At 39.0% G+C, this 26,112-nt stretch overlaps 1 protein-coding gene across 1 annotated transcript in view; it reads left to right on the top strand.

The window, feature by feature from the left end:
• NTNG1 (netrin G1) overlaps positions 1-25,507 on the top strand; it is a 329,237-nt gene extending 303,730 nt beyond the window's left edge. Inside the window, exon 7 of the mRNA XM_032218780.1 lies at positions 24,878-25,507. Coding sequence (XP_032074671.1) covers positions 24,878-25,113 — 236 coding nt within the window. The 3' untranslated portion in view covers positions 25,114-25,507. The remainder of the gene's footprint in view (positions 1-24,877) is intronic.
• Positions 25,508-26,112: the final 605 nt, after the last annotated feature.

The following is a 26,112-nucleotide window of genomic DNA, read 5'->3' as shown; positions in this document are numbered from 1 at the left end:
ATGTTGGGGAGCAATCTTGGAGGTAAGCAATCTAATAATTGTGATAAGTCACTGTACTTCCATTTTCCGTGCAACAGAGAGACCAGAGGTGGTATTTGGCTAGTTCTGGTGAACCGGTAGTGGAAATTTTGAGTAGTTCAGAGAACTGACAAATACCACCTCTGGATGACCCCACCCCTATCTATTCTCTGCCTCCTGAGTCCCAGCTGATCATCTGGGTCTTCTTTTGTTGGCCTGCACAGGAGAACGGAGCTGGAAAGCAGGTTGGTGGGGTGGGGTGGGAATGGAGATTTTGCAGTATTCTTCCCCTGGAGTGGGGAGGGAATAGAGATTTTGCAGTATCCTTCCCCTGGAGTGGGGAGGGAATAGAGATTTTGCAGTATCCTTCCCCTGGAGTGGGGAGGGAATGGAGATTTTGCAGTATCCTTCCCCTGGAGTAGGGAGAGAATGGAGATTTTGCAGTATCCTTCCCCTGGAGTGGGGAGAGAATGGAGATTTTGCAGTATCCTTCCCCTGGAGTGGGGAGAGAATGGAGATTTTGCAGTATCCTTCCCCTGGAGTGGGGAGGGAATAGAGATTTTGCAGTATCCTTCCCCTGGAGTGGGGTGGGAATGGCGATTTTGCAGTATCCTTCCCCTGGAGTGGGGAGGGAATGGCGATTTTGCAGTATCCTTCCTCTGGAGTGGGGAGGGAATGGAGATTTTGCAGTATCCTTCCCCTGCCATGCCCACCAAGCCATGCCCACAGAAACAATAGTAAAAAATTGTGAATCCCACCCCTGAGAGAGATACTTTCTTTTCTTTAAGTATTTTTTTTACCCTCAATGAGTCCTGAATACATGTAGAATCACAAGTTAGAAACCATTGCATACATTAAGCCATTGTAAAGAATTAATAAACAAATTATGTTACCCTTTTGAAAGATTGCTGGACAATATACAACCGTAACATGCTCCTGTCGTGAGGAATGCAACTGCTTCTGCAATCTACAAAATATAAGTGTGCAATTTTGAATTCATGCAGAGCACAAGCTTCTAAATTATTGAAACCTCCTACCTCATGGAATGTTCAAATATTCAAGATTTACTATATAATATATATGTATACTTCTTTTCTGAACATTTCCCCCCAATACTTTGTGCCAGTTTTGCACTCATAATTTTCTAATACTATTTTCTTCCAAAGTAGTTCTACATTAATGGTTTCCAGAACTGTAAGTTTCACAGTAGCTATGCTGGATAGAATCTTATAGGAATTATCTGGAGACTGAATACCACTATTTTAGAGTTTTGATAGACCTTCACAAAACTGTATTCAGCACGAGAATGTTCACAAACATACAGTGAAATTGCACTATATCGCAATGTTTTCTCCACTAAAAAAAAAATACTTTGGTGACTCCCAGGGGTGATTAACATATCATTACAAAATAAATACTCAAAGGGCACCTTTGTCTATCAACTTTATCAATGATACCTGGGAATAACTGGAAGTTTATAGCATTAGTGTTTTAAGAATTTCATGAAAAAAATAAACAAGAAGCCTCTGTTTTTCAGTTTGCAATATTTAAATAGGTAATACTTGATAACTTACTAATAAATATTTAAATACAGGCTGTAGCTGAATCAGCAACAGGATACACCTGTATCAGCAACAGCCTGGAATAAAAATGTAAAATGAGCTTACGAAGAAATAGAGTCTTCTTTTTTGCACATGAAATAAAACATACTGCTTGATAGCAATTGCCATTTTAATCTGTGTTTGACTGCAGATCAGCTGTAGAGAAAGCTTATCATGTCATTAATGAAAATGAATTATTCATTGATCATTTGATCACATGCAAACCAGGCGCAGAGCTACTGTAGAATGACAGGTGAGAATCCTCTTTGAAAATCTTTCCCTGCCCACTGAAAACATTCTTTACCTATAAGCTGTGCTTGAATTCATTAGTTGACTCATTAGCTTAGGACAGATGACAAAAATATAACGGCATGTATGAATCCAGAACCGTGACTGGCAAATAAATTAATGTGCAAGAGTATTAAATAAAAGTAGGATGTTTAAATTAAATTATTAGGAGAAAATTCAGCAGGAGAATTTTAAAGCGGCACAGGAGAGAGGTAAAGGGGACTTTGATTTTCTTTCTCGGAAAATATTTGATTTTTTTTCCTTTGACTTTGGCCATGCTTATTGTGATTCAGCAAAGCAAATTTTCTTTTAATATGGTATTTACATTTAATGCCAGTTTTTTTTTAAAAAAAAATCACTGTACTGCTTGATAAGGACTGGGGTAGGCAGAATGGTACAAAAATAAAAATGAAATGAATTGGGGCAAGGATAGCAATAGGAGTTAGACTGATTCAGCAGGATTCATTAACTTCTCTTTGTATATAATATAACAACTGAAGTAAATATACAATACCAAAAGCAGTTTTTCCAGCGTGGTAGTAAATACAAGGAAAACACAGGCAGAGAGAGAGGGAATAGTTCAGAGCAGCAGACTAGTTTAGAGGTCAGCACAGACTCAGAGCTACAGAGCTAAGCCCCGCCCAGGCTCCTTGCTGTCTCCTTGTTGCTCACACAGCAAATACTGTTTCAGTTTCCAAACAGCCCTCATTGGCTGATCCAGTTGCTATGTCTCTTCATTGGCTGACCTTGTTACCATGTCTCTGCCAAGTCATGAACTCTCATACACTGACAGGGAGGAAGAGGAGACGGAAAGGGGTTGGAGAAAGTGAGATGGAGATAGGGAGAATGAAAAAAAATGGCTGGAAGGGAAAGAAAGGATGACTGCTTGCATTGAAACAGGAAAGAGCAAGAAGCTGTTGTCTTTGTTGCTACTTCACTAAGAATGGAGGCACAAAAACTGTATGTCAAGGCCAGGGACCAAAGATGATGATTTCCATTGATGTACTCCAGTGGTGGGATTCAAATAATTTAACAACCGGTTCTCTGCCCTAATGACCATCTGGATGGGTGGGGCTTGGTGGTCATGTGACTGGGTGGGCTCAACTCAATGTCACTCATGTCGAGGGCGCTTTGCCTTAGCTGTTGCAATGTAATAAAGGTTAACCAGAGAGGCAGTTTTTGTAAGCAGGGCAATAAAGATTAGGCTAGAAACAACACCAGAATTTTTCCTTCCTGCCCTCCTTACAGGATTAGCCCTATAAAGTGGGAAAAAACAAAAGGAGATTTCTTCCAACAATTGGTTCTCTGAACTGCTTAGAAAGTTACCAACCGGTTCTCCCGAATAGGTGCGAACCGTCTGAATCCCACCACTGTTGTACTCCAACCATATTTTTCTAATTCCTTCATTTCAATAAGGCAGACATATCGTCTTCCTTTAAAACATGTCTGTTTCTATTCTGAAACTATGAAATGTTCTCCCCTTTCATTCTTTCTCTCTTTCACAACATACACACTTCAAAGAAAATTATTGGATAGAGTGTGGGGAGGGAAATACCTTCTACTCAAGTAAATATGAGATCCGAAATACACTTGTGCTTTCCCATAGCTCTTGTTGAAGAAAAACGAAAACATGCAAGGGAACGTGGGCGTGTTTAATTTGAATTTCTGGCAAAAGTAGTCCGAAGTGTAATATGTTAAGAGGTGCATTCAAAATAAACCATACATCTTACGTTTCAGCAATTGGAAACATTGAAGCTGAGGGAGAAATTAATGTGAAAGTTACTGTCAAGGCAACCTTAACAGGGGTCTGTTTAGAAATCAGTGAATTGCAATCTGGATCTCTTTACTATCCTCTCTCAGGATTATTTCGGTACCTAGAGGAATATGGTTGCCAAGATGCAAGAAAAAAATAACGTTGCAAACTTATTATCATTTTACATTTAAGTCCTATGAGATCCATGTCTTATCACTCTATAAAAATATTTAAATTTGGCTGCATGGATATAAAAACAGACTGGGTTTTTTTTTTTGAGCATCAGATGCTAACAGTTCCAGATATGAGTACAAACTAGCTCTTATGAGTACAAATTTCGTCCTTCTACCCCCAGTTGGGGTAACGAACACAGATCTCCAGTTGGTATCGCATTATCATATATACAAAATGATGCATAGATTTTGATATGAAGAGCAGGTTGAGAGCAGAAATACACACACTCCATTCTCATTAAAAGAAATCTGCCAGCAGGCGATGATTCAGCAGGGTGTTCTGTTAATTAGATGTTGCGCCGTAGTAAGTTTGGCAGATAATCCAGTTTAGTATCTCAAAATGAACTTTTCTTTTACTCTTTAAAGATGCTTCTGCCAAAACTCTAAGTATGCAAAGGGGGGGGGGGGGTTTGGTAAAAAGCTGGTTTCTGTTAAAAGACAGTTTGACTGTGTTGCCTCTAAGAAATAAGATTGGATTTAAGAGAATAAGAGGGTTGTTTGAAAGATTGATAGGCCCATTTCATCAAGTCCAACAAGCACACTTTTTATGCGGTTCACTCCATAGGAGTTACATTGAATTCAGTGCAATTTATCTGGAAATAGACTATGGTCTAGGAGTAGTCAACCTCTTTATACCTACCGCCCACTTTTGTATCTCTGTTAGTAGTAAAATTTTCTAACCGCCTACCGGTTCCACAGTAATGGTGATTTTATGAAAAAGTAATGAAAATGTTTTTAAATAATGCTATGAAACTTTTTTTTTAAGTCAATTAAATTTAAAAAAAGGAAAGTGCTTCAGTATCGGACAAAATCCCTACCGCCCACCATGAAAGCTGGAACGCCCACTAGTGGGCGGTAGGGACCAGGTTGACTACCACTGGACCTGGGTACTTGAGAGACCGCCTGCTGCCAATTACCTCCACCAGACCGATTAGATCCCACAGACTAGGCCTCCTCCGAATTCCATCCGCCGGCCAGTGTCAACTGGCGACTACCCGGAGGAGAGCCTTCTCTGTGGCTGCTCCGACCCTCTGGAACGAACTCCCCGTGGAGATTCGCACCCTCACCACCTCCAGGCCTTCCGCAAAGCCCTTAAAACCTGGCTGTTCCGACAGGCCTGGGGCTAAAGAACTGTTGCCCCCGTTTCGAATGGTATGATTGTTGCGTGTTTTTAAATCATGTATTGTTTTTGTGTTGTTCTTAACTCGTCTGTATCCCCCCTTCCCTGGTTTGAGTTGTGAGCCGCCCTGAGTCCCCCTTCGGGGGGAAAGGGCGGCATATAAATGAAATAAACATACAACAAACATACTATTGTCTAGGAGTAGAATCCAGTACCATTCTATTATTCGACTAAAACAGACTATCATCCATCCAACTGCAAACACTTTTATTATACACTTTTCCATGGTTTGAATTTTGGACCCAGAAAACTGCCAAGATTTTTTTTTTTCAAATATCAAGCACGATAGCCAGCTTTATAACTTTATAAAGTCAAATTGCGTCCTCTTAACATTCTTACTGAAGAGTTGACGTTAGAGTTGACGTCTTATTCCTTACATGCTGTTGCACACAGAATGACTCATTGTGTTACACATGCAGGTGTATTACTGTATAGCAGCAACTCGGCTGTTGCAACCATTCTTATCTTCCTTCTTGTATGATCCTTTCACCCTAAATGGAACCTACTGGATACGTTGCATTTTTGCTGCCACTTGCTGGTCAATTGCATTTTTACTGACTAGGTAGCTCTAGCCGAGGGGTTAGCAACCTGCGCTCCGGAGCCGCATGTGGCTCTTTCATCCCTCTGCTGCAGCTCCCTGTCACCAGTTGGCTCCACAATTGATAGAGCTTTTGGTTAGGACAGGTAGAGGAAAAAGGATGCACACTAGGAGGAAACACTATGATGGGAGAACCAGACTTCCAGTCAGCTTTAGAATTGAATTGGGGGGGGGGGGGCTTCCGGTTGTGGCTCTTTGAGTGTTTAAGATTGCCAACCAATCCTAGCCAAAGAGCAATCCAGTAGGACCTTCAAAAAAAACCCCTCCAGATTTGTTTTGGGAAGACTGCTGAAATAATACAATTTCTCATAACAATCTCTGTGGATCCATGGCATATATGTTACTAGATACTTCTACCAGCCTGGGAAAGATTACCTCCCTTCTCCTATAGTATGGCTTCTGTTTCATTCATCAATTAAAAAAACAAAAAAACAAAAAAAAATAGACGATTAGCCCAAATTAACAAATGATATTCATTCTTCCATTAATATTAAATGTTATTTGGGATACAGCAACACATCATGGGACATTCATGTTGCCAGTCCTAGCTGGAATTCCTTTTATATCTCTCATTTCAATCTATTAGCTATTCCTATGAGAAGTTTGATGTTGCAGGCTGTTAAAAGTGAAGCAAGATTCCTCATAAATTTATTTAAGATTTTATGTTTATCAAATGCTTACCAACAAATGATTCAACTAATTACACAAACCTAACAATTTATAGCCACAGCATAAATCTTTCCACCTTGTTGGGAAAGTCATTAAGGATGTATTTCATTATTTGTTATATTTTATTGTTTATTGCTTTTAATTATTCGGTTTAGGTGTTTATTTGTTGATTCAGCTATTACTTATACGTCTGATGTGACCATCTCTGATTTTTAGTTCAGTTTAAACCCCCCAAAAATGAAATGTCAAATGCTGGTGTTTTATCAGACTTAACCAAAAGTTTTGAAAGTATTTGCTTTAGACTTTCACATATACCTTGGTACTCAACTGTTTTGAAACTCATCGAACTTGGTACTGAACACAAATGACATTAAATTTTTTGTCCTGGTATTCGTAGTTTGTTTAGTACTCAATGCACAAGCTAGAACCTGTTGGTATCAGCTGCCTTGTGAATCACTACATTATTCCTTGTGGGAAAAAATTGTTTGGTACTCATCCTTTTAGATACTCGTTGTGTCTCTCGGAACCAATTAATGATGAGTACCCGGGGACTACTGTATACTAGAAGTACTAAAGAAACAGGTTTGGAGTTCTTCTGGTGCTGCAATCTTCACATTCTGCAAACCAATAATTAAAGACGTCTATAGAGAAAAGCCGATATTTTCGTTTATTTAAATGGGAGAGCTTGTCTACGCAGTACACGTTGCCTAGACTTCAAGATTTCCATGATTAATTCCTTTCCTAAGCTATGCAGGTCAGTGACACCATAATACATATTATCACAGTCATTGTTCAGAATCTTTAATAGGAATCGCAGGCAAGGAAGCAGACATACTGGCCCCAATGTATTTAGCAGCTTATTATAAAGCCAGGGGTGGATTCCTGCCAGTTCTAAGCTCTTCTATAGAAGAGGTTCCACAAATCTACCGTGCCATTTAGAACCGGTTCCAGCTCCCTCCCCCCGCCCATCTGCACCACGCTTGCCCCGCCCACCACTCACTGATTGGCTGGCTCACCAATCTCTCCGCCCGCCTCTAAGAGTCCTATCTAAACCTTAAAGTCTTAAATCTGTCAAGTATGAACATCCCTGGGGGTTTTTTTCTAAAGGGTTAGGGGTGCAAAGGTCTTGTAACTTGACAGCTTTAAGACTTGCGTGCTTCAAATGCCAGAGTTTCTGAGCCAACATTTTGGTTGCTAAGCAAGAGCGTTGTTAAGTGAGTTTCACCACATTTTACAAATTGGCCATGCCCACCCAGTCACATGACTGCCAAGCCACTCCCACCCGGTCACATGGCCAGAAAGCCACTCCCACAAAGTAGGCCACACCTACAGAAGAGGTTCTAAAAAAATTTGAAACCCACCATTGTATAAAGCATATGTTAGTATCTATGGAAGTTCTTTATTTTTATGGAAAGTGGAAACAAGTGGAAAACTTGAAACATTGAACAAGTAATACTTAACTTACAACAGTTTATTTAGTGACCATTCAAAGTTGCAACAGCACTGAAAAAAGTGACTTATGACCGTTTTTCACACTTAACGACCATTGCAGAAGTCACATGTCCAAAATTCACATGCTTGGCAACCGACTCATAACAGTTGCAGTGTCCCGGAGTCATGTGTTCACTTTTTGCAAGGTCAATGGGGAAGCCAGATTCACTTAAGAACTGCAGTGATTCACGTAACACACTGTGGCAAGAAGGTCGTAAGATGTGGCAAAACCCACTTAACGAACGTCTCTCTCTCTAAGCCACAGAAACTGTGGGCTCAATTGTAGTTGTACAATCGAGGATTACCTGTATATTCCTTTATTCATTTGTAAAAGTTTTATTTTATTTATTTATGAAATTGGTATAGCTTCCCATCTCATCAAAAGCAAATGCAGGTGCCAGCTGATAGCAATAGCAGTTAGACTTATATACCGCTTCATAGGGCTTTCAGCCCTCTCTAAGCGGTTTACAGAGTCAGCATATCGCCCCCAACAACAATCCGGCTCCTCATTTTACCCACCTCGGAAGGATGGAAGGCTGAGTCAACCCTGAGCCGGTGAGATTTGAACAGCCGAACTGCCAAACTGCAGTCAGCTGAAGTAGCCTGCAGTGCTGCAGTGCTGCATTTAACCACTGCACCACTTTGGCTCTTAGCTGATGGTATCCTCAGCATACATTCTCTGTCGGGTCTAATCGGGTGGGCCGAAATAACTGGGGAGAGGTAATCCCTCTCATAGTCATAAATCTATTTAAATCTATTTGCATATTATAGTTATGTTGTTCTGGAAGCTAAACTAATATTGAAAATGATCAAACAAAAGCCCCAAAATGTTGAAGTCACCCAATCAGCAGAGAGAACAAGCATCATCTGACGCATGTTTAGACATGTGCCTGCATTTATTTTTCTATCTTTGGAAGGGGATATTATGGTCAGTTATGTTTTCCTTCTAAAATAAAAAGCAAGCATGGACATCCTATTTAATTTAATTCAGTGGCGTTGAAACAAATCCTACTCACCATACTGCAGTTGAAATTCTATTCACATTTCCCTTTTCACTTTTACATTGTTGTAAGCTACAGTCTAGGCATTAAAAAAAAAAAGTAATTTCCAACTACGAATGGAATAGAGTTTTGTCCAAAGTGTCAAAACAAACCCAGAGGTGCTCACTTTTTCCGAATCAAAATCACAGCAACATGAAAAGATAGAATTAACTTGAAATCTCCTTTTCTGTATAACAATAGAGAAGTGGTAATTAAAATTCCATTTCACATGATTAAGACAGAAAACAATGTAAGGCATTTCTCATTGTGTGCACGTAGAGGTCTAAAAAAAGTATCCATTTTGCAACTCAGATGTGGAATAATTGTTTCCTTAATTTTTTTTTTAGAATGTTGATACACAATAATTTAGAGGAGACTCGAGTCGTTTTGGTGGATCGATTGAATTGACTTATTAAAATAAGTAAAGCATAAGTATGTACATCCCAGCAGGTTTAAATTTCATTTAAGATAGTATACAGTTTCCAAGAAATAGTATTACATAGATATATTCCTTTAACAAAACCATAATTATTTTTCTAAAAAAGTGTAAAAAGATAAAGGTAAAGGTTCCCCTCGAACATGTGTGTTAGTCGTTCCTGACTCCAGGGGGTGGCGGTGCTCATCTCCGTTTCAAAGCCAAAAAGCCAGCACTGTCCGAAGATGTCTCCGTGGTCATGTGGCTGGCATGACTAAACACCGAAGGCACACAGAATGCTGTTCCCTTCCCACCAAAGGTGATTCCTATTTTTTACTTGCATTTTTTACATGCTTTCGAACTGCTAGGTTGGCAGAAGCTGGGACAAGTAACGGGAGCTCACTCCATTACGTGGCGCTAGGGATTCGAACTGCTGACTTTTCTGATCAACAAACTCAGCATCTTAGCCACTGTGCCACCCTATATTTAAAAAGTGCACATCCCTAATTTAGTAGCAATAAGAAAACGCATCTAGCTCTGCAGTAACCACTAGATGACTGTGCACTGTAGGATTCTTTGAATACTGCTCCAGGATTATTTATATTTCCCCTTACAAATCAGAAGGAGAAGTTGTGTTGATCTAATCCACATTCCACTATCTCAGCACATATGGTTCACCTAGTACTCAAAGATCAAACAATATCCAAATGATTGAAAGCAGGAATGGTATCAGGACTCAAAAGCAGAAGCCACTCAATCCATGGGGAGAACCGGCATCGCCTGATACATGTTTAGTCACGCATGTACTGTTCTGTCTTTGGAAATGGATTCTCATGTTCCGGTGTTAATGAACAAGACCAGATTGCATATCATACAGTTGCATCACATGTTCAGATATTATTGAAATACATCAAGCCCAGCTGAAATTAAAACCAATAATAAGACTTTCAAAGTGTTATGTATCTCAGTCTACTGAGTTCATGCTAATGGAATAATGCAATTGTCTTCCCTATTGAACTCTTGCATTGGGACTTAATTGAAGTTATTGAAGAGAGAGAGAGAGAGAGAGAGAGAGAGAGCTGTAAAGCACAATGTGGCAGCATATAAGTCTAAATTTTATTTCTATTGCTATTATTTAATCCTGCTCTTAAACTTAATGTCAGAAGCAACCAGGGGTGGGTTTCTCGCCCCGTTCCAACTGGTTCAGTTGGAACGGGGCCGGCGGCGTCCTCGTGCATGCGCGCGGTGCACGCATGCGTACTAGCATCTGTGCGATGCTCCAGCTGCTTCTGGAGGATCGCGCAGGCGCTGTATGCGTTCTGTGCATGCGTGGAAGCGCAGAACTCATCAAAACCGGGTAAGAAGCGCAGGCGGGCGGGTGGATCCTTCGGTGTTCCTGGAAGTTGCTTACTTCCGGGTTCGCTGACCAACCGGTTCGCGGGGACCGCCGCGAACCGCCTGAAACCCACCCCTGGAAGCGACCCAAAGAGTTCTGAAATACTTCTGGAATGTTTCTATCCATAGCACTATACACAGAACTATTTCTATACACAGCTACTCATGAGTACCTTTTCTTCCCTTATATTATTTTGAAATTGTAAGCATTTTAAAGATTTTACTGCACAGGAGAACATTTGCTGTCTCTTATGGGCATCCTATTTAAACATTCTGATTTCCCCTTCATTTTCTTATCTGTAAACCAAACATGCCAAGCTGATTCTGCTTCTTATTACTAGCTTCATGTCTTCGAAATTGATTTTCGCATTGACTCCTTTCTCTAGACTTCTCAATTTTGATTGTGCCCCTAAAGCATCCTTTGGACCTTAATAATGGACTGACTTATAGTCTAAGGCAATAATAAAGGTTTATGGCAAAATTAAAGTTGAGAATTTTTTTTTCCTCATCCCTAATAATTTTCTCCCTGAAAGTGTTTGATCTAAATCAAATTTTACAAGCTCTTAACCATTTTCCCCCTGTTAAAGACTCCATTCCCTCTGAAACAATAGTAATTCTTAAATCGCTAATCCTGGATTTGTTTTCAATTTCAGCCATTTTAGAAAGCAATTTCTTATCATCCTCTAATCATTCTGGCCAGAACAATGTCTGGATAACACAGAAAATCATTCTTTTGTGCTATGTTGAAATCTATTTCTTTCTCCCATATATTGTTTCAGTATATTGTGGGAGGTTTTTTGGGTTTGGTTTGGTTCTTCCAATATCCATAGAAATGTGTGTTTTTGCAGTTACATATCACAGAAATCGTCTATATGCCATCATAATTTTTGTGGGGGCAACGAATCAGCAGAAGGGGGAGTAATTTTAATTTCCTGGTCCCCAAGTACCATGAGACTTACGTACACCTCTTCCACTAAGTAGGAAGAATTGTGTTTTCAGACCTGGTGGTTAGATTCATTGCATGAAAAATATCTAAATGAGAAAATGGAAAGTCATTTAGAACTCCTGGAGTTATAACAACACAAAATCTATTGGATTTACGAGGGATGATGGAACCTTGTTCAGCCTGATCAGGAGTAACTTAGAAAAAAAAATATTACTTGATTTCTAAAAGCCAGTTAAGTTTTAGAAAAAGTATTTATTTACTGCAGCACTAATATAGCTTCAAAGAAATACTTTCAGGATGATAAATGCTTTCAATAAACAGTGATTTGAAAGCAGTCCACTGGATTGGGTAAATTCAGTTGAACAATTGTTAATTGTATCAAGCCACAGTACTGTGAAAATTTGTCTGGGGAATAACCTCTCTGAATTTATTAAAGTTTACTTTCTAAGTAGATCAAGGTAAAAGGAGCTTTTATTTTCAAGTTCACATTTATTCTGCAGGAATGAAGGAATGTTTTTCTAATTGTTTATTTTAAATATAATTTACTTGTTTGATCAACTGAATGATTGACCGTACTATTTATAAGTGCACTGCCATTGAATTACTCATGAATCTTCAAACTCAAATTATTATTATTATTATTATTAATTATTATTATTATTATTATTATTTATTTAAAAAAATCTATGCTGATGTATATTTAAAAGTTTACTGGTCTTAGTTCATTGTTTTCACTTTTTCAGCATGTAACTTTTATTACATTCTGTAAAATATCTTTTTATCCAGATACTCTATAAATAATTATTTGTATTGAGAGTTATAAATTGCTTTTTTGGTTTACTAAAAGTGTAGAGTTAATCATATGTACATAACATTTCTATCTTTTAAGACTTACTACAGTGTGAGAATAGAAGCTTTTTCATTCAAATTTAATATAACAGAGCTTTTATTCTATAATTTGATAATTTGATTTTGCACAGAACAAGGAGCTGTCAAAACCTTTACAGAAATGTTAAGAAATATGAAAAAGTTGCAGTTAACAACATAATAGACTTACTAAAATTCCCATATAAATTGTATGACTCAGTGGTAGAATGATTACAGAAAAATATTTGAAGGACGTTTTTATTCTGAGTTTCCTTTTGGTACTAAGAGCGTTATTGTTCCTATATATGTTAATTAATGTTAAAAGGGATGGAAAACTAAATAAAAAAAATCTGGTGAAAGTTGATGTGTTTAGGAACAAAATGAAAAGTCAAGGATACCAAAACAAGCATATAAGCCCTAGAAAAATGTTGATAAGTAAATGCACCAGCATCATTTCTTTCTTTTTCAGATTTAAGGCTATGATCCACCCAGTAATTTATTACTCTTTGGCCCCTGAGATTTTCTTCCGTGATAAGATCAAGAAATAGTCTCAGATTTAAATAACTTCTTCCTAGGGGAATGAACAATTAAATCAGAGCTTACATTGGTTAAGTTGCTTATTCCCCATTCTCTGTATTAGGACAGGTAATATTATACTGCCATGTTAATTATGAAATCAAGTAAGAAATGTTCCCTTATGGAGATCTGTTAAATGTTCTGATTCAAAACATGTACCGTGTTTCCCTGAAAATACGACATGTCCTCATAATACAGCAATGCCACATTTTTCTGGTGGCCAAAAATATAAGCTCCCCCCGCATATAAGCCCCCTGGAGAATCTCCCAGCTCCAGCCAGGCAGAGTGCCACTCACCAACCTAGCAGTATCCCAAAGGTGCCAAGCCACGGGAAGCTAGGGGGAGGCAAAGGTGATCGCGTTGAAGTCAATCTGGCAGTCAGTCTGCATCAGTACTATAATATAGAGATTTATGGTGATTGATACATCACTTTAGATGTGTTCCTTGTGTTCAAAATAATGTTCTTTGCATAGGCACACAAAAAAAATCACCAGCGTACACCATTTTATACATCTCTGGTATGTAATTTGAAGCCAAAATGGAGAATTCTGGCATGTTCCTTCAGTTGGTTCACCATTCCTATCAGTTCTCACTTCTCAAGATCTTGAAAAGAACTTCATGCTCTGCAATGTTTTTACTCCAGTATATGCCTTTTTTCTGTCAGTAACCCAGTCATTAATTAGAAAATGAAAGGTATTCACAACTGCAGGTGGTAGTGTGGTGGTGGTGGTGGTGGTGGTGGTGGTGATGGTGGTGGTGGTGGTGATGATGATGATGATGATGATGATTTTAGCATCTATGAAGAGCATCTAGAGAGCCAAGGTGGGGCAGTGGTTAGAGTGCAGCACTGCAGGCTACTTCAGCTGACTGATAGCTGCAGTTCAGCGGTTCAAATCTCACCGGCTCAAGGTTGACTCAGCCTTCCATCCTTCCGAGGTGGGTAAAATGAGGACCCAGATTGTTGGGTGCAATATGCTGACTCTGTAAACCGCTTAGAGAGGGCTGAAAGCCCTATGAAGCGGTATATAAGTCTAACTGCTATTGCTATTGCTAAGAGCTTGACCCATAGAAGTCTCCAGTACTTTATTATTGCTTAGTTGAAAAGAGCTCTAGTTTTCTTGTTAGCATCCATTTGGGGAGTCAGGAAAACTCGAGAAATTTCTCATCATTTCTGCTTTGGATTCAAAGCCATCTGTAAAGTCAAGAATATTTTAAATGGGTTAAGTATTGGGTTAGCCACAAAGCATAACTGAGCAGTATAATAACAGACGAGTATTTGGAAAGAGCTGCTATTCCATATTACAAATGCAATAAAGAAGGCCTCGCTGTTTTATTTGTCAGAAGGACGCGTAATGATTTGAGTCAATTTTGCATTTTAAAATCTAACCAGATCTGAACCTTCATCATACATTGAAATTATTGTCATGGGGTTACAAATTCCCCCATAAACAGTGGAGTGCACCGTTCCTTTCAGGGATTCTGCATTTACATTTATCACGGCAGACAGCCCTTGAATAGCAATCACCTGTTTTAAAAAAGCAAAGCAGAAAAAATGCAACCATGAACAAACCTTTAACAGGACATATCAAAACGTTTTGTCTATAAACACGATCTTTGCTTCAGGTTTCTTTCTAAAACAATTTGCAATCAGACATGGGCTGCAATTTTTTTGGAACACACATATGCAATGGAGATAGGGACTGAACTGGTCCAGCTCTAATTGATGGCCTTCTGGGATAATGTTAGTTATCATCTATCAGTATGTTCATCTATTCTCACATATGGTCTATGACTAGAGCCTACACTGGCCCAGATTAGAGAGAAATACTCTTAAGATTTCTGTCTCAGTTTTGTTTTATCAATTCTAATCTATCTTAATCAAAGTAACAATTTGATCAATAGCAGGCTCTCACTTGTACACAGATGGAAATCTGTAAAACTTCTGCTTAATGCAATTGTTAACAAGAGGTTTCTTGCATTGCCAAATCTATTATCTAGCTATGTCAAGGTAAGCTATCAAAAAGAAGGTGTTGGTTGGAATTAATAATCACTTCCAGCTGTGGCATTTAAATTCAAGATAGCTTTCTACTTCTTTTTATTTCTATTTAATTTTTTCAGGTTTTTTTTTTTAATGAGAACGTCTGTTTCTTTTAACCACAATGATGTGGTGTTTGAGTTGATGACTTTCATTCAAACATCAAAGGTAAAACCAGAATGAAAATATATTGTTTATATTTCCACATTGACATTTTCCTTTTCAAAATAGTAGAACCTTCCATCCAAAATGTCAATAACTGATAAAAAGGCATAGAATGCATTAAGTTCATGCTAGGTTATAGGAAAGAAACGTGTTTTCTTCCCTTTGTAGCTATGCAATCCCCTAGAGCTCTAGGGAGAAATGTATATTTGTAAGACATTAGTAAATTTTCAGACTGGGTAGAAATTTAAGAAACTGCATAAACCGCTAGCATTTAATATTAATGTTTTTGTGAAAAAATGGACATAATTAGCATCTATGTTTATTTTTTTTGTGAAAAAGTGGACATAATTAGCATCTATGTTTATTTTTTTCAGCTATATGAAAAATAAAAATAGAAAGTTCCCTTAATACATCTCAGTAAAAACAAATCTACAGTTATCAGAGTGATGTAGATATGTTGTCCTAAAGAAATACTGCAATTTGTACGTAACAATTTAAACTTAATTGCACATCATACACTGGATTAAGGTGCCCTTGACACTTTTATGATGAGTTTTATATGGCAGTATCACAAAACACATTATTTTGCCCTTATTGAAGGTCAAATGTATTGGCATGAATGATTGAAGCGGAGCTTATATTATATTGTGATAAAATGCTACATGTATGGTAGAGAATGTCTTTAAATCCACAGGAACAGAAGTCAAAAGATTACAAATAAAAATAAGCTGAAACTAATGATAGATAGATAGATAGATAGATAGATAGATAGATAGATAGATAGATAGATAGATAGATAGATGATAGATAGATAGATAGATAGATAGATAGATAGATAGATAGATAGATAGATAGATATAGAGATATAGAGATATAGAGATATGTAAGTCTTTGGTTATTCGGGTTTTCTCCCGCGTAAAATTGGAGGTGTCTTGGCGACGTTTCGATGAAGTCTCATTCGTCATCTTCAGGCTTCATGCTCCTGGAAGCCTGAAGATGACTGCCTTGCTCCTCCTCCAATTTTACGCATCTATTTCAAGCTATTTAGCTCTCATCAGCTAGCCATACCCTTACTGGGATTTGAACCTGGGCTATATACTAGGCAGTATGATCTAATAACGGATAAGAGCCTGTGGCCTAATGGCTAAGAAGTCTGCCTAGTATGTAGCCCAGGTTTAAATCCCAGTAAGGGTATGGCTAGCTGATGAGAGCTAAATAGCTTGAAATAGATCTATACTAGTCTCCCTTTATTTATTTATTTATCAGCACAAATAAAAAAAAAACACAAATATAACAAAGGCAACAGTAAAAATATTGGGTTTCTGTTGTGATGGACTCTTGTGACAAGCCGATTGACAGATGAATGAAGCAGTTAGCTTCCTCCCATAATTGGGGCTTACCAGGGGTTGTAAATATATTTACATATATATATATATATATATATATATATATATATATATATATATATATATATATATATATATATATATATATATATATATATTTACATATATATATATATATAGATAGATAGATAGATAGATAGATAGATAGATAGATATAGATATAGATATAGATATAGATATAGATATAGATATAGATATAGATATAGAGATATAGAGATAGAGATAGAGATAGAGATAGAGATAGAGATAGAGATAGAGATAGAGATAGAGATAGAGATAGAGATAGAGATAGATATATATATATATATATATATATATATATATATATATATATATATATATATATATATATATATATATATATATATATATACTGGCAAACATGGAAATACCCCAATTTGCATTCAAGATCCAAAGATAAATAAGACCACATCAGGAGCTAAGAGAAGTATTTAATTAGCTATTGGTTTATCATTCATTCATTTATTATTAATAACTAATATCAACAATACAGATGTGGTTGCTGTTTTCAAACCTGTTCTCTTCCCCATTAAGCTACATATTTTGGAAAACCTCTTAGGTTCAAGCCAGATGAAATGAACACTCGGCTGTAAATCAGACATCCAAAACATGAATCAGAATACTACCGCGCAGTCTTTCACAAACTTACTTAGGCGTTTATTATGATGAATAATAATGATTAATCAGACTGCGGCTTTAAATGGAAATGAATGCTCAGTTATTAAGCCACAGAAGCATGTCTTCAAAATTACTTAATAGCTACTCGAAGAGAAGGGTTTTCAGTACTTTCTGAAAGTAGTTCTCATATCGCAAGAAAAATAAAGTCAGATCAGAGCAGGCAAACTATTAATGTTGCAGTGCTAAGTGCAGTTATCGGAGTGTAAATATTATTGGATTCAATGCAGCTTTCTTCCAATATTAGTTGACACAGCACTGGGTGCCAATCATCAAATTACGACTAATCAAATAATGCACATGTTTATGTGAAACAGACCTCCGTTGGTGGTGGTGGAGATTCACAAGTAATTAATATCCATGTCTGATTTCTTATTACACATTTGTTTCTTCTATCGCTTTTGCAATAATTTGCCAGACTTGAAACCTTGTCATATTTGTTTACGGCGTATTATACCCCTCAGTTGATACTTGCAATGTAAATTTGCCCAATTAAGCACATTGTAGATGCTGCATTGAAATGCAGACATATGGCAGTCATCAGCCTTATTTTCCGAGCAGGCAGCATTTATTATAACTTAATATGCCGTTGTGACATTTGCAGATCCGAAATGCTAGATACATTTCAGGGTTGTGTCAGTGGGTCATAAAAAATACATTAGCGCCACAAAAAGGATCACAGGGAAAAGGTGATGAAGAAGGAACATGTTTCAGCGATGCCTGGTGGTTGACCTCATATTAATTACGGCATGGCATACCGGAGAGGAAGTGGAAGAGCATCATTATTCAACTCATTTGCATGCAGAAAATTGCAGAAGTCAGAGTAACTTCAGACACCAAACACTCTGCTTTTGAGCACATTCAAGCAATGCTGTTGTGCGATCTCTTTTGCTTTCAATAGGACTCAGGATAAAAGCTGTCAGCTCTTAAGGAATTCCCATTAAAGGTGGAAAGAGGACACTTCTTTAGGAAGAGCAGATTAGTAAGGAGTGGAAAAATGTGATCATCCCAGGTGTGTTGGACACTTTCTTCCAGAAAAAAAGGGCTTCAGAGTATCTGGAGGTAGCTTTAGCAGAATTCTACCGTGACCCGTCAAAACCACGGTCCACTAAAGCGCGCCCGATTAAAGCGCGTATGTGACGTCATCAGCAGCGCGACAAATACGACCGCGGAGAAAAAAGGGCGCTTTAAAAAGCGCTTTTAAAGCAAGCCGATTCACATAAAGGTAAGGGTTAGGGTTAGGTTAAGGGTTAGGGTTAGGGTTAGGGTTACGTTAAGCATTAGGGTTAGGTTTAGGGTTAGGTTAAGGGTTAGCGTTAGGTTTAGGGTTAGGTTAAGGGTTAGGTATAGGGTTAGGTTTAGGTTTAGGTTAAGGGTTAGGCTAAGGGTTAGGCTTAGGGTTAGGTTTGGGGGGGTTAGGTTTAGATTTACGTGTTAATTTTAAGTTTACCGCTCACAGCGTGCTGTTTTTGTCGCGCTGTGATGACGTCACGTACGCACTTTCGTCGAGCGCGCTTTAGTCTACCGCGGTTTTGTGGTGGAACCGAATTCTACAAGTCAGTCTTTGACCACAATAATGCATTTCTAGGGAAGACCTAGTCACCACAAACTTCAATGGAAAATTGGAAATAATAAAACTGAACAAGCTTCATCTTTGGCATAATTTTTCAAGCCTCTGGAGCAGAGATGGTATTCAGCTAGTTCCTTCCGGTTCAGACTAACCGATAGCAGTGGCTGCGGGAGGCGCCATCTATCCACCCCGATGTAATGCGTGATCAATGCGCATGCTCAGACGGAGCACATGCAAGCAAAGTGAATATGCAAGATAGAGCACTCTCACTTGTGAACCGGTAGGGAAGGTAAGTGAAGTGAAGCCGAGGTGGCGCAGTGGTTAAATGCAGCACTGCAGGCTACTTTAGCTGACTGCTAGTTCAGCAGTTCAGCTATTCAAATCTCACCGGCTCAGGGTTGACTCAGCCTTCCATCCTTCCGAGGTGGGTAAAATGAGGACCTGGATTGTTGTTGGGGGCGATATGCTGACTCTGTAAACCGCTTAGAGAGGGCTGAAAGCCCTATGAAGCGGTATATAAGTCTAACTGCTATTGCTATTGCTAGAAGACCTCCAAGGTCTCTTCCAATTCTGTTATCCTGTATTCTGAGCAGGGGGTTGGACTCAAAAGGTTGACTCAGCCTTCCATCCTTCCGAAGTGGGTAAAATGAGGACCCGGATTGTTGTTGGGGGCAATAGGCTGACTCTGTAAACCGCTTAGAGAGGGCTGAAAGCCCTATGAAGCGGCATATAAGTCTAACTGCTATTGCTATTGCTATTGCTGGTCAGTAGCTTGGTGGAAACAAATTAAAACTATTTTCTTCCCAAGACAATAATAACACTAAAGCAATTTGGGATTTTTTTTTTCATTCGAGAATGGGGAAAAATGCAGACCATCAAGCTTTTTTCAAAGCTAGAAACTGTAATTTTGAGAATTGCACAGGAACCCACCTAAATTTATTTAAAATCCTTGTACGCTGTTCAGACTATATTTCTACAAGTGCTCTTCTAAGCATTTGTGCTTCAAATGCTTTGTTCCACACAGAAACTGGTTTGATTTCACTGGAGGTGAGAATCCGTATTTGCCAAGTCTTTTACTGTCTCAAACCCATTTTCTTGGGGCTTCACAGCTTCATTAGAAGCTTCACAGAACCGAGGTGGCGCAGTGGTTAAATGCAGCACTGCAGGCTACTTCAGCTGACTGCAGTTCTGCAGTTCAGCGGTTCTAATCTCACCGGCTCAAGGTTGACTCAGCCTTCCATCCTTCCGAGGTTGGTAAAATGAGGACCCAGATTGTGGGGGCGATATGCTGACTCTGTAAACCGCTTAGAGAGGGCTGAAAGCCCTATGAAGCGGTATATAAGTCTAACTGCTATTGCTATTAATTCTCCTTGATGGCTTTTCATCAAGGTGGAAAAGCACGGAAAAAAACCTCAACCAACCTGTATTATTTCTGGCAACTTTTTGCTGTCCCTAATTTTACAGTGTATTAAAGTAACAAGAGTCTTTGAAATAACGTGGCAGATGGATTTGAAAGCCACAGCTAACATTAGTGGGTGGGCTCTAAATTAACAATATTAGGTCTCCATTCCCTGAAAAAAACTGTCCTTCATATTATGTACAAACAAATGCTTATCACCTCCTAACAAAAATCCAATCTCTAATCAGAGAGAGGCGACTGTTTCCTCCTAAGATTGGAAGTTTTATCCAATCCTTTTTTTCCTTTTACTGAATTCCTATTTTATTCTGTTTATGTTTGATCTTAATTTGTAGTCTGTTTTACATTTTATTCAATTCTCTCCTTTCTTCCAATTTTAAAGTCTTACCTTTTTTTAAAAAAAATATTGTTATACTATCTTTGTTGCATTTGACCATTGTTTCTGAGGTGTTTATTAACTTTGCTGGTCATGGACTATGGTTAAATGAGTTTGGATTTGATTTACAATTGAATCCATATTACATTTCATACCGCATTTCAAATAGTATTTAATTTAATATTGGTATGTTCGCTTTCTTACAGATAATTACCCTGAATATTTAGCAAGCCTGAAATATAGGTTCCACCACAAATGCGCGAACGACAAAAGCGCGCCTCACTAAACCGCGGTGACAAAACCGCGCCGACAAAACCGCGCAACGAATGAGCCCTGAAGCGGCCGACAACAGCGCGCCAACAGAAGCGCGCTGTAACCTAACCCAAAACCTAACCCTAAACTTTACCTTAACTTAAATCGCGCTTCTGTCGGCGTGCTGTTGTCGGCGTGCTGTTGTCGACGCGCTTTTGACATCGCGGTTTTAGCACCACGGTTTTGTTGGCGTGCTTATGACGTTCGCGCTTTTGTCAGGTCACGGAAATATATTTATGAATAAAATCAAAAACTATGAGGATTTTGCATATTGCTATAATTCTGAATCATGACTAAGTTCTCTGATGTATCAGGGACATAGAATATAGTGGATTCTGTAAATCAAAGAAAATAGTAAATATACACCATGGCCCCTAAGCATCTTATTAGAAATCTTCTTCAAATGAAATGTTGCTGTGTCTCCTACAATGAAAACCCAGTTCATTCAGCAATTGTTTTAAAATAGTTTCATGCCATTTAGTCTCGGAATGGATTCAGACATCAAAAAACATGGCTACATTGGTAATCTAAGCAGCAATTTCAGATAGATAGGATACCACGTTCCATCGGTAAAGCCTCACCATGAGTTACATTACAGCAGAGGATTCCCTTAATGAATCTGGAGTTTTATCTTTAAGAATGTTTGGTAGTTTGTACATCATTTTTTAAAATCATTCATCAGATTTTGCTACATACATATGGCTCTATTGGGGGAATGGAATCCATAGACACTGTGACCCCCCCAAAATTAAATATAGATAAAATTTAGGGAAATAAAACATAGAAGAATATGGACAGAGGTCATTTAGGTAGAAGGTACAATTAAAGAAATATTAATATTGGAAAATTCTTCGTAATGTCTGATATTGTTCTATTTTGCCCAATGCTAGCTCCTTCAAGAGATTTATTTATTTATTTATTTATTTATTTATTTATTTATTTATTTATTTATTTATTAGACTTATATACCGCTTCATAGGGCTTTCAGCCCTCTCTAAGCGGTTTACAAATTTCTTTTAGCAAATTGAGTCAGCATATCGCCCCCACAGTCCGGGTCCTCATTTCACCCACCTCGGAAGGATGGAAGGCTGAGTCAACCTCGAGCCGGTGAGATTTGAACCGCTGAACTGCAGATCACAGTCAGCTAAAGTGGCCTGCAGTACTGCACCCTAACCACTGCGCCACCTCGGCTCTTCAGATTGCAAAAACTAGCCCAGGAATTTGTAACTGGAGTTAGATCCACTCCTGGAAAAGAAAAGCTAGTGAAGGACAGGATTGCTTGTATAGTCTAATATATCAGTGTCTTTTAAAAAGATAGGTGAGATGAACAGAGGATGTATAAGGTGGGAATACAAGGAAGGAAGAATATTAAAAGAGGTCAACCTGGTTCTGTATGAATAATAATTTCCGTTACAAATAGTGGTTCATAAAGAGTTTTGTGAGTCTCATCCATCGTCTGCATTTGTAGATGTAGAAGTGATCTATGAAAAAAGCTTTGCTATTTCTTTTAATATTTGGTTGCACCAGTCTTCGTCGGGACACAATGCTTCCTTTGCTGCACTTCATGCTTTTAGCTTATTCTTTCCCACGTGTAAAAACTTCTCAGTGTGACAGATTCATTTCTCATTTATTCTCAGCAGCAGGACGCTGCCTCTTTATGTGCTTGATTTCTGTGCTCCTTGCTGCAAATGCTGGCTTTAATGATGAATGTAATAATCGTGGCTTTGTTGCTTCTAATTACTTGACTCTGGCTAAAGAATCAGAAGCAATACCTCCATAGGCACTCAAAGAGGTGCAGAATACTTTGATCCTGACCAAGTTAATCCTATAATGCATTAGAAAGATATTAATCCGAAAGGATTCAAGCACCGTTTGTATCAATAACCACAATACTGAAAACACAGACCTAAACCCAAGATTACTGGATTACCTGATTAGGATGGTGGCTTTTTTTAATTAAAAAAAAATACTTTCTTGTGAAATGGATGGTATAATTTCTGAGCATCCCAGATAGTTCTTAAAGTTTGCCAATACAATCAGAAATAGATTGAACACAACTTTCCAAAGCTGTAACACTTCAAAAGATAACTGTTAATGTTCCATAGCTGGAAAATTGGCAGGTCAGGGAGAAGGATAGGTGCCGTTCTATCTGACTTTCTACTTTTCACAAGTAGCTTTTGACAAAAGGAAAATGCTGAGATTTGGAATTCACCAGCTGTGGCCTAAGAGTAAAATGATCCCAGCAGGACTGATCTTATCCAAAGGCACAGCTTGGCTGAAGAATTAGATGTTCCAGTGTAGCCGTTTTCTACTATTCGCAAGGGCCAAGTCCTTCCATCAAAACGATTTTCCATTTGGGAACCATCATGGCTTCCCTGCATGTGTCTGACATCGTCAGTGTATGCAAACAAACAGCCTCATCCCATAATGACACCTGTGCCTTCAGTGGCACAGATTGGCTTTGGGTAAGGCATTCAGACAGAGGGCTTCCCAAAGTTGCCACAAAGCATCTCTCTTCAACTCATGAAAACCACCTTATCTTTTACAAGCCCTGCGGGGATGTTTTGGAAGCTGTTCCCATCCATTTCATGTGCCAAAGTGGATGGCTGTACACAGTGGTGGGATTCAGCCGGTTCGCACCTCTTCGGGAGAACCGGTTGGTAACTTTCTAAGCAGTTGGGAGAACCGGTTGTTGGAAGAAATCTCCTTTTGGTTTTTCCCCACTTTACAGGGCTAATCCTGTAAGGAAGGCAGGAAGGAAACATTCTGGGGTTGTTTCTAGCCTAATCTTTATTGCCCCGCTTACAGAAACCGCCTCTCCGGTTAACCCTGATTACATTGTAACAGCTAAGGCGAAGCGTCCATCGACGTGAGTGACATTGAGTTGGCTATGCCCACCCAGTCACATGACCACTGAGCCCCGCCTACCCAGCTGGTCATTAGGCAGAGAACCGGTTGTTAAATTATTTGAATCCCACCACTGGCTGTATAGAAGGCAGATTGCTTTCAGAGCAACCGCCGGATCCTTTAGAAACACACGGCTGCTTTAAATGGTTCGAAAGGAGATCTATTTTATTCATGCCTCTACTTTTCATAGAAGTGTGTTATGATCTAAGGCACAACATATGATCTCACACAGATCAAGATGCTGCAAGTCAACGCGCCCAGTATTTAAATTGGTTATTAGGGGGGAGGGGGGGAAATCACAGGAGCCCTTGTATCATCCTTGGTAGTAAGAATACAAAAGTAGAACCAATAGCTGCCATGTTAGGACCCTTAGTATATGTATTGAGGATGGCCACACTAATGGTAGAGCTAATGCTCCTCTTTCTTAAAATACCCTTTCAGGAAGACAGCCAGTGCTTTTCACATTGCTGTTGTGTTCCTTAACCAAGTTTGCAAGTTTGCAAGTTTAATACCATTTATATGCCGCCCAATCCCATAGTTTAGTTTAGTTTAGTTTAGTTTTGGTTTATTTGTATGCCGCCCTTCTCCAGGAGGGACTCAGGGCAGTGAACAACTCAAAGGGGAAAGGGAACATAAACAACAGTACACATAATTAAAATACACGAAAATCACACAGCCATACCAGTCGAGAGGGGAGGGGAACTCATCAACCCCAGGCCTGCCGGCACAGCCAAGTTTTAACGGCTTTCCGGAAGGCCTGGAGAGAGGTGAGGGTCCGGATCTCCGCGGGGAGTTCGTTCCAAAGGGCCGGAGCTGCTACAGAGAACTGTACTCCGGGCGGCTTACAGTACAGAAATAAATAAAAAAACCAGTTGTCTGATGTTGATTATGTCTTTCTCTTTCCTTCCCACTCCACCTTACAGCAAACGTATGCGACAATGAACTTCAAATTTGCCAGAATGGAGGGACATGCCACAACAATATACGCTGCCAGTGCCCGGAAGGCTACACTGGTGTACTGTGTGAGAAGCGGAGTTGTGATGTGGATCCAGACGGCTGCAGCGAAAGTTCAGGGCAAGGGGCAATATCGATACAAACCCTTCTACTTCTACTATCACCAATTGCTCCATTGGGATTAAGTGGGCCTTTTATATTTTAAGCTACGCCGCTCGGGAGACATCGGCTTCAGACTGCTTTGCGAGAAAGGTGTCCAGAAAAGAAAGAAAGAAGGGGAAAAAACAGATGCAAATAAGAATTTTCAAAATAAGGGGGGAAATTATGACAATTTTCACACATATATAGACTAAAGAAAAAGGCCTGAACTGAACTAAGCCATATGTAGAACCCAACCCGACCAAGACTGTTACTTCTTGGCTGACGCTTAAGTGAGACAGCTGCCAATAATATTACAACGACTCAACACGACGGCTGCAGGCACTTACACAGGTTCAAAAAAAGGCTTGGATAGCCACCCCCCACCACCACCCCGGATGGAAATCCAAAACAGAAATGACAAAAGAAAAACAACACAAAAAAACTTGCTCTTTCAAACTGGTACGCCACCGTACCTCTTCCCAGTGTGTGGACCAACCAAATAGAAGCATTCTTTGCTGTCAGTGCATTGTGGGTATAAGGAAATCTGTTTCAAAGCTGCCATATTGGCCTGCTTCAGCCCCTTCAAACCCCCTTTCCAACTGTGCTTTAGTGAACGTTGCTCTGTAACCTTCGTTGGTTGAACGATCTCTTTGTCTGATGTTAGTAACGCACATGTGTACCAGCCCCCAGCTCAATAAAAACTCAAGACGGTCATATCCTTGTATATCTTAGAAGCACTGTGCCCTGTCGGCAGAGTGCTCCACCCTATTGTACAGGAGTGGCAGTAGGACAAAACGAAAGTATATTTATCCTTTTGTAATCAAATGAAGTTATTTTTCTTGACTAAACGTAAAGCGTAGATTTTTTTGTATTCTTGCCAATTTGTGTTAACAATTGAGTCATTGTACTTTAATCCTAATCAGATGAGTGGGGGGGAGGGGAAGATATGATTTTTTAGTTCGTTCTTTTTTTTTTTCCTTTTTTTTTTTAAAAAAAAAATTCATTTAATTGTGCAGAGATTCCTCTGTATGGCAACGTGCTGGCATCAAAGAATATCAGTTTA

Source organism: Thamnophis elegans, chromosome 5 (assembly GCF_009769535.1).
Source record: "Thamnophis elegans isolate rThaEle1 chromosome 5, rThaEle1.pri, whole genome shotgun sequence".
Lineage (NCBI taxonomy): Eukaryota > Metazoa > Chordata > Lepidosauria > Squamata > Colubridae > Thamnophis > Thamnophis elegans.
Note: the sequence above shows the minus strand (reverse complement) of the source record. Positions and strands in the feature narration are given on the sequence as shown.